The 9747-nt window shown below is 43.8% G+C and overlaps 1 protein-coding gene across 1 annotated transcript; it reads right to left on the bottom strand.

The window, feature by feature from the left end:
- Nucleotides 1-657: 657 nt before the first annotated feature.
- On the bottom strand, nucleotides 658-8088 carry LOC100827835 (MLO-like protein 13). The gene is made up of 14 exons (XM_003560542.4): nucleotides 7587-8088; nucleotides 6412-6469; nucleotides 5944-6101; nucleotides 5574-5690; nucleotides 5440-5494; nucleotides 3629-3762; nucleotides 2836-2910; nucleotides 2656-2744; nucleotides 2454-2503; nucleotides 2115-2155; nucleotides 1743-1955; nucleotides 1597-1664; nucleotides 1368-1428; nucleotides 658-1268 (listed from the first exon to the last, which is right to left on the bottom strand). Exons 1-14 carry the CDS (start codon nucleotides 7695-7697, stop codon nucleotides 963-965), a joined length of 1536 nt encoding a protein of 511 aa, XP_003560590.1. The 5' UTR covers nucleotides 7698-8088; the 3' UTR covers nucleotides 658-962.
- Between the last annotated feature and the right edge of the window lie 1659 nt (nucleotides 8089-9747).

The following is a 9747-nucleotide window of genomic DNA, read 5'->3' as shown; positions in this document are numbered from 1 at the left end:
CAAAAGAATATGCGTACGTACAGTGCTTGGCACGAAACAATCCTGCCCAGATGATTTTAGAGAGAGTGAGTGAAAGAGAGGAGTAGTACAGAGAAGAGCGTAGAATATTCTTGCAACACTCACGTCTATGAGAGCATGATTAGCCAGCCACGAAGCCATGGAGCCCCCCTCACTGATGACTGATGTAGCTGCCTGTGTCTGAATTCTGCGTGTGTGTGCTCTGCTCTTGCATGTCCCTGACATTGATGGATGCATGCGCGCAGAGGCAGCCGACGGGCGTGCGCGAGACGAGACGGGATGCCTTGCCTGCGCGCGCACGCCACGTCCAGTCGGCAATTATTGGGAGAGAATATATCTATCTATCGGATGCATATAAACTCTGGCCGCATGATGGAATCGACGGCGCTCGATCACTCAACGGCCGGTGTGCTCCGGCGACGGAAAGGTTGAGTACGTACGTCCTGTCTAGACGACATGAGCGATGAATCGAAGCATCTTTATAGATGCTCGATCGCTGTCACTGACTCACTGGTGATCTAGCGTGCGTGTTATACGACATTGGCACAAGAGACGACAGGATCGGCTGTCGTGGCTCGAGGGTGGTTCAGTTCAGGCTTATGTGTCTACCGGCCTGTACCAGTGTTTCTGGAGATCGAATAGCTGCGGCTCATTTGGGCATCCTCGTTGTGGCTAGCATCGATCTCACATGCATGATATGTCGTATAACTCCTGCCTCTGCCAAGCACGACAGCCGGCCGGCCGGAGACGCGTCCCGTCCGCCGGTACCGTTTACAGAGAGATCGAAGCCCTGACGTTACATTGTGTCAGCTAGCTAGTGTGCACGGCGGCCACTCGTCTTCCTGGCCCAGAGGCACAGCGCACCTCCCCCGACACCAGGAATTTCTCAGCTCGCCCCTGGCAGTGGCCGGCGCGGCGTGTAGCCTGCCTGCCTTCTATCTCGTTCACCTCCGGCTGCTGACACCGTCGATGTCGACCACGGACACGATCTCGTCCATGTCAGGGCCGGACGCCGGCGCCAGCATGTTGCGCGAGCTACCGAAGCGCTCGTTGGGCGCCCTGGCCACTGGGACCTCGGTGCCGCTGCCGCCGCCGGGGACGGGGTTGGGGTTGGGGCCGGTCCTCTTCCAGGTGAGCGAGTTCCGGAGGCCCATGTCGGAACGGCCTTTGTTCCGGGCGCCCGAGGCCCAGTTCGTGACGGACTCGTGAAGGCCCGACCCGAGCGCTTGCAGCTTGATGTCTCCGCTCATCTGGCCCAACAAAATCGACACGTCAAACATCTTATCTTCTGACTTGGCAGTGGAATGGAAGCAAACACAACGGGGGAGGAACTTATTAAGGAAGTTTACATGAGTGACGATGGCGTATAATGGCAGGGTGATGTAGCTGCACACCACTTGGATGATCAAACTGTAAAGACAACACATGTACCGCCGTCAAAATGAAAACTGGATCTTTCAAAAGAGAAGATCACGAAGAATCTGTAAATACAGATTTGCTGTGCATCTACATATTCAGCGCCAGTGCACATGAGAGGGCCAAATATCAGAGTTGCAGGTATTTCAAAATTTTACTGACCCGATAACAAGTCTGGAAATGGCATAAGCCTTCTGTTCCATAATACACGAGTCAAACCCATATGTTACCTGCGGAGGATAAATTTGTTAGCTACAGGGTCTTATTATTAATGAAATGTTTAAGTGACAGCATGTCATGAATAATACCAAGACCCAGAAGAAAAAACCAATCTCGAAGGCGTTCTGGAATAGGATGAAATGGATCAAATGAAGCACAATTGAAGGTTTGCCAAACCAGAAATGATCCTTGGAAGGCTTTATATTGGGGATTTGGTTTGTCTCATCTGCTAACGATGCTGCTGCCTCTTGAGCTAACCGAGTAATAATGTGCTGTAGTTTTGCGCCAACAACAAGCAGAAGCTGCAATTTACTCCATTGTTAGGAATTGTTCTCATTGGGATTAAAAAAAACGTATTCTGAATTTTATTAAACATATATGACACCAACGTGTTACTCACACCGTGTTTGAGTGAAAATTGAAAAATGCAAAATAGGATAGTTGAAGTGAGGAATACTTACAAACAGAGGCAAGAAAGCTAACCAAAAGTATGTGTGCCATCCTGCATTTGGCAGTAAAAAGGATAAACTTTTAGATACCTATCCTCATAAACAAGAGGACTGACACCAATATATTGAACCTCAAGATAATCGATATAAAGCATGCTAATTCATTAAAGTGAAAGTGATCGGTTCAAGTTATTTATCAGATGCAAATGGTTAGAATTCAAATAAAAGCATGCAGTGGGAGCAATAAGTAAATTTCTGGTTTGATGGATACTACTACCCACACCTGTACCACAAACACAACAATAAAAAAAAGACATGTGCCGAGTGGGTGATTGGCTCAGCAAGACTTACCATTTATATTGAGCAAAAGGAAAAGGATGACAAACAGCCACAGGTACCAACTGCACACAAGTTACTAAAATAAGGCCACTATATATTCAAGTCAAGGTTGAAATACTTTGCAATAATATATGGTTGTGTGCAACGCAGAGGCTGGGGGTATACCCTCCTTTTCGAAAGAAAAAAAGGTCGCAAGTACTATGAAAATAGCAACCTGATACCAACAACCCTCTTAAAATCGTGTTCAAGGGCACGTATCATGTACTTGTGAAAATCAAAGTCCAGACGACTTGGGTAGTGTATCTGAATGAAAGGGAAGAAAGAAAGAAAACACCATATTAGCTTCAATAGCAGACCGGAGAAGGTATGGAAACAAATGAGCAGGGTTACTTACCAAGACAAATGCTGATCTAAGCGCTTCATAATCTGATTTACTCACAGAATCATGAAACTGCTTTAAGAATGCAATCTGCAGTGTGTGAATCAAACCTTCATGGTAAGTTGTAGATACAGAGACACAGTGACACACAAAACCAAGACAATTCATATAATACATTACTGCAATAAATACTACTTCCTCCGTCCAACAAAGGATGTCTCAACTTTGACTAATTTTGAATGCATCTATACACTAAGTCATGTCTAGATACATCCAAATTTTAACAAACTTGAGACATCTTTTGTTGGACGGAAGGAGTACGAGGTTTGGAAAATAGATCAATAGTCTTGCAGCAACCAGTTCAGAAAACATAAGTAATGCTTTGTGAAGGTATTGATTGATCCACCACAAATACCATAAAATAGGAGCGCCTTGAGTGATACTCTCTCCGTTCCAAAATATAAGGCGTATTTTGTTCCGCTAAGACAACCCTTTGACCAACACTTACGCCATTAATATGTGATTCATTTGATATGCCATTAGATGTAAATAAGACATGGTGATCTCCTATAATTTTATCCAGTGACACTGGGCCAGTTAATGAAAGTTGGCAATTCTGTCTTTCGTACTTTTGCATGCCATGATAGTGAGAAGGCATGTATCAGTCAAGGATATGGCATGCAACGAGATAAATATGTCTTCCACAGCGAATACTTATGTTGCATTAGTCATAATTTGGATCGACGGATGCACACAATCAATCATGCAGACAGAACATTCAAAATAGCTGAATTGGAAGATGGCTTACAATCCAGCTTATGACAGCCAGCTGCCTCCAAAATCCCTTTGTTCGCTCGCTGACAAATTCACCCTGTTCACGATGTAGCACAATATGCAATGGTGTAGTATTTCCTGCAAGTTCTCTTTGTTGTAGTGCAGCCACTTTTCCGGTAAAAGAAAAAAAAATCAATGAGCTAAGGATGAAAATATTGAACTCCAGTATTTCTAACCAATTAGAAGATATGCATGTTTATTTGATACAGAACTTTCTAACACCTATTGAGTAAAAAAACACAACCCTTTGTGAAGTATCCACATGTTTTAATATAGGAATGGTTAATAGAACAGGAAGGCAGAATAAGAAGAGTATAGTGCATAGGCACCATTATAGTCAACGCAAATTTGGACGCTCAATTGGCCGCCAATTGTAAAGTATGCACTTGTTTTAATATACAAATAGCTCTTCTGCTTGTGATGTTTCCTTGTACAGTCCATGAGGAATCGAGAGCAACCAAAAATAAACTAAGAGAATCGACGGAAAATGAATTGCAAAGTTTTGAAGAATCTGACCAAAGGTCAGGATATGGACACATGGGAATGATATAGTAGGGGTGCGCACTTTGTTCGGGCATTCCCGAGAAGTTTGATATTTTTGTCAGGATTATTTATCCATAGGTAGTATAGAGGCTCAATACGTACTCCCTCCGATCCATAAAAAGTGTCGCCCACTTAGTACAAAATTGTACTAACTTAGTACAAAATGGGCGACACTTTTTATTGATCGGAGGGAGTAAGATATAGCAAAAATTACCTAGATTAACAGCCCAGCCCACCTATATACCCCCTCTCCCTCCCTGGCCCAGTCCACTAGCTCCCAGTGTAGCGTTCGCATCTCATATATCTTGGTGAGACTTACTTTCTAAAAGTCTAAACACTATTAACGACATGCGAAGTAATGAAGCTTTAAGGGCCTAAAGAATCTTGCTGAGCTATCTATTGAGTCTTTTGGAACACAAAAGCATGAGATTTGTAAGTTGCTGAACTTGGTTCTCAAATTGGCATTGCTCCAACAGTGCTAATAGTGAGTATTAAAAAGGTGTTCGTTTTTTGTTGAATCTTGTGAAGACCAAGTTGACAAATAGTATGGGCAATTAATTCTAACATGACTGTCTAATCACATTTATTAAGCAAGAGATTCTCTTGAAGATTGCTACTGATGATGTGACATAAAAGCAAGTGTTTCCAAGCAATGAAAATGCAGCATGTGGAATCACGAGTTTTGCTGTTGTGTACTATTTTATCCATGTAAGACCATGCTTTAACTATTTGTATGAACTATTGACTAATTCAGAACTCATTTGTGCCGGACTTGTAAAATTACGCATCTGTACAAAACTTCTAAGTTCTGCATGTAGCTGTACCCTGTTGACAAATTTCTAATAATGCAGTTTAAGACAAATCAAAAGGTGCCTGCTCACATGCAAATCGATGTCATGATACATGTTTATGTCTTAACACATCTTCAAGCCCTCCAAGATGTAGGCAAGAACTAAGCTTATGTGGGCAGCTTCAAGATCCCCGTAAAGTGTGAGAACATAGGCTTGGGAGGGGGCAGCAAGGCTAAGAACACAATTCAAAATTAACGGTGAACGTGGATTCTTAATAGCTCTCACCAGTCAGAACTCACAAACGACTCTATGTACTCTGTTGTATATGTTCAAAGTAAGTTATATATCTCCATCAGTCACATCTACTGTAACTATATTATGCAGGTAGGGTGGCTGCATCATGTACTTATCAAAATCAATCAAGAAAACACAAGGATAGGGCAATACAAACTTTTTGGACGTATTTCTCGGTGAATTCCTGTCTCCCAATGCTTCCATTTTCTTATCTAGAAAAATTTAGCCAGATTAAGTTTCTTATCCACAAACATGGTCATATGCAGCAGAAAGTTATATTTGCAGACATACCTTTGCTCCACCAAGCAATATTGTTGTAGCGCAGAAAACAACATGGACGAAGCCAAGTACAAATATGAAGATGTGCAGCTGGTGCAATGCCTCTAGCGAAAGCAAGGGAACATCACCCTGAAACAGAGCAAGCCTATATTTATGATGACCATTTAATAATATTTCTGCACACTACAACTTAAACTGCTTCCTTTAGGGAAGACAGCTTCCTATGATAATGATACAAGGCCTTGACACCCAGCATAAAAGGATCTGTATCTCATAAATGAATGCACCAACAATCAGACATCCACTTTCATGAAATAATCAGGTATCTACTTTCAACAAGGAAAAAAAGGATCTTAGTTTTTGGAAATATGGCACTGATAACCTTTTTCTTGCAATGTACGCCACCTTCTTCTGGAACCTTGTGATTCACTTTCTTGCATGGAAGCATGAGAAGTGTGTAGGTTTCCGGTATGCAAATATGAACAATTAAACCCTGAGAGAGACTCAGGAGAAAGGAGATAAATCCAAGAAGCATTAACTCTGCATGTGTAGCCATTGAAACAGATAAGACACATAAAACAGAAGAAAAATCTAATATCATCTAACTGTGAAAAATATTGCCAACCCTTTGTCTTGTTTCCTATTTACCATTTGCTAAAGTCAACAAGTAACCTTCAGTTATTTACTCTGTTACATTGTTTCCTTACAGTCTTTTAAAATTTAATAACAGATATACTACGTATTTAGTGTGCAGTCACTAGAGGAGTCAAACTAAATGAACCATTCCAAGGCATGGTCATATGCCAGATTGATAAGTGTTCATGCAATTGCAGGTATTCCTGAATGTTACCTTCTTTTAGTCTCTGTAGAGCTGAATACAGTGTTTTCTGCTGCTTATGTTTTAGTGCCTGCACAATTTTAGAAGAAAGCATAAGTAGGAGGGGGAAAACCCTTGGCATCTCTTATTTGCACTGTTAAGTGTTGAGTGTTGACTACTGACTACAAAAGAAAGTCCAACAGACAAATTTGTTGTTGAGTATTTAAATTTATAAGGGACCTTAACGATGGACTGTGTGCTCTTTGGATGTGCAACATCAAAGTTTATTACTGTTAAAGTTTTATTCCGAGAATTATTAATGTTAAAGTTTCGATTGGATAATACAAAAAGGTTAGCTTCCTGCCTTCCTTAGAAGTCCTCCAATCCAAAACAGCCTGGACAATCAAGTACTACCTCTGTTCGAATTAAATGACGTTTTGGAGAACTAATTCCGGAGAGGTAGTAACTGAAAACACGAATAACATAATTTATGATCTAGCTCATAAGAGCTAATGGACAGGAGAACACCAGGGAAATAAGTGGGTGAGCTACTTTGAGTCTGTCAATAGTGAGGAATAGCTGACATTGGAAATGCCTTGCCAAAATAAAATCAAATATTAGTGTGTGATGTGTCGCTTACAGTCGAAATTATCTGCATGGGCAGACTACTCACGGGGAGTTCATGCATTAAGATGCTGCCAAAAGATCGTTTTTGTAAAACTGGATTGAATATCATCTCGGTCTAACACCAAACAAGGAATGTATGAAGCTAATCAAGGAGTACATTTGTTCATTCATAGACATGTAGTTGTTCGTTCTAAGTACAGTACCAAGAAAATGCCGCATATACTGCAGAGATCAAGTAAAATTATTTCAAACAATTGAGCTCGGCTACATCTGGTGCAAAGCATTAAGGCAGTTGGAAAACCCCTCGAATGCGACGACGATCATATATCATCATTATCACCACGAGCTTGCGAATCGAATAGCAGAAAGGAGCAAGGTGCTCTGATCCTCTGCAAGTGCGTTCCAGAGCGGAGAGCAAAACTGTACCATAACCACCCTCCACCTAGACCCCCACATTTCACCAGAAATCGAGCAAGGTACGGTACAGTTGCGGGGGTACCACGATGCAGCTAACTCACGAGCGCAATACGGAAGAAGAAAAAAAAACTGAGCTAATACGGAAAAATGTTTAGAAGGCATGCCTTGCCGAGGTAGTGAAGGAGGCGCTCGGCGGCGAGCGAGACGGAGACGATGCTGAGGCAGACGGCGGCGACGACCCAGGTGGGCGTGTGCTCGAGCGACGCGTCCTCCATGCCTTCTCAACCTCGATCCGCTGCTGCTGCTGCCGCGGGTTGGTAACCATGGCGGGGGTAGGAGGAGGGTAAGGTAGTAAGGTGGCGCGCGGTGAAAGGGGAAAAGGCGAGCGAGCAGCAAGGAAGGAATCGGCCTCGCGCGGCAGCTGCCTTGCCGCCGACCGCGGCCACCGGCTGGATTCCATCACCTCCTCGCGCACTCTATAGTCTAGTCTAGTCGCTGAGCTAGTGTGTGCGCCGGCAGCGCGCTCGCGTGGGGGGCTCGGCGGGGCGCGTGGCGTGGGTGGGTGCTTTCCTTCGGCCGCCGGTCTTCGCCGTCTCGCGCGGTGTCGGCTCGCTCGGCAGCAGCGGGCTGTGCAGCTGCAATGGGGCCGGGCGCGGTGGGTTGGACTTGGAACTCGGGTGGGCCGCGACGGCATGGGCGTGCTGGACGGGGAGCAAATAGGGAGTCGTTGTTAGGTTGGCTAGGGCCGGCCCGCACGGGTGTGCCTAGTCCTGACTCCTGAAATGTACGCGTCAATCTTGCCATTTCAGCAGGAGAAAATTCAATTTTGAACGTGAACTCGGTACGATTCGTCGGAATCGAACCCTAGACTGATGTAATGTACATTATTTGTTTGTTTGTCGGAATCGAACCCTAAACTTCTAATCACGGGTTTGCTCCTGAACTAATTAATTCTTGTTGAACCTCCTAACCTGAGATTAGCCGCTTGGTTAACCCGGGATTGCTGACATGGCATTAGATCAGGATTTTAAATGGGCTCGGTCCATTTACAACTTCGGCCCATGAAAACCATTAAAACTTGTGAGGTGTCTCTGGCCACCGTACGTTAAGAAATCTTAAGTTCTCACCCTTTAAGGTGGGGCGGCTCGTGTGGTTCATAACATACGCAAAGTTAGTCTAGCTCGTACATGTTTGGTCGTTTACTATTTCGTCACAGAGACTTGAATAAATATCAAAATGCGAATGACACAACTAGAAAAGTTGGTTTCAAAGGGTTTTTTTTTTAACTTTCATGGCGTCCTAAGTAGGACTCCGCCATGGCGTCCGGAGAACGAGCCAAGTCCTCTCTTCTTTTTTTGTAACTTTTAGTCCAGCAACCTAATTAGGACTCCGCAGCTCGTTCTCGGCCAGGAAGACCACTCACTGCCGCGCGGCAGCCATGGCGCAGCTACCTGTCGATGCACGCGCGAGCTACCGCTACCCAGACATGCGGTTATATGTCAACTACTCCTGCAGCGGCCGCTCCATCAGCGGCCTGCCGCACCGCCGCCCGCATGCGCACGCCCGCACCGCCTCTTGCGCCTCCCGTCCTGTTGTTGCTGCCATTTGTAGAAAAAGAAGAGGGGACGAGGGAAAAAAAATGCAAGGGGTCCGATAGAAAAGAGTGGCGCCCGACGGACGGGACCCACTTATAAGAAAAACTATCAAAATCGTCTAACGTTCATTTTGCGCGATGTGAGATAATTAGACGCACAACTTTTGGTTCTGCGGACAAATTGACAAAAGCTGTGACTCCCTAAAAAGGAAATCTCAATAACCGTGTTTCCGTGAAATTCACTCGCAAAAGGAAGACGGGGTGCAACCTAATTTTGTGTCTCCAAACATTAGCTGTCCCGCACTATGGTAGATGACATGTACCTTATCAGATTTTAAGTACATCGTGTACATGAACTTATGAGACGAGTACATCATATAGTACACCACATGTACCTCTTATGTACCAAGAAAAAAAACACATTCATCAAAACTTAGTACCTCCTCATGTACCATTCGTCAAAACTTAGTACTTTGTATGTAAATACTGTGTACATCAACCCATAATTGTACGTCATGTAACAGGAAGAAAGAAAAAATAATAAACACAAGCATTCATCAAAATTTAGTATATGTGTACCATTCATCAAAACTTAAGTATATGATATCTATCCATGGTACTTGTGGTACTCAAAAATCACAGCACAAACGTTCGAAAAGAAATCACAAGATCCAAAAGCAAGCAAGAGCACAGTACAAACCCGCAATCAAATCAGACCACACAAATCGGCA

Source organism: Brachypodium distachyon, chromosome 1 (genome assembly GCF_000005505.3).
Source record: "Brachypodium distachyon strain Bd21 chromosome 1, Brachypodium_distachyon_v3.0, whole genome shotgun sequence".
NCBI classification, from domain to species: Eukaryota; Viridiplantae; Streptophyta; class Magnoliopsida; order Poales; family Poaceae; genus Brachypodium; species Brachypodium distachyon.
The sequence above is the reverse complement of the archived record's forward strand: the minus strand, read 5'-3'. Positions and strand labels throughout refer to the sequence as shown.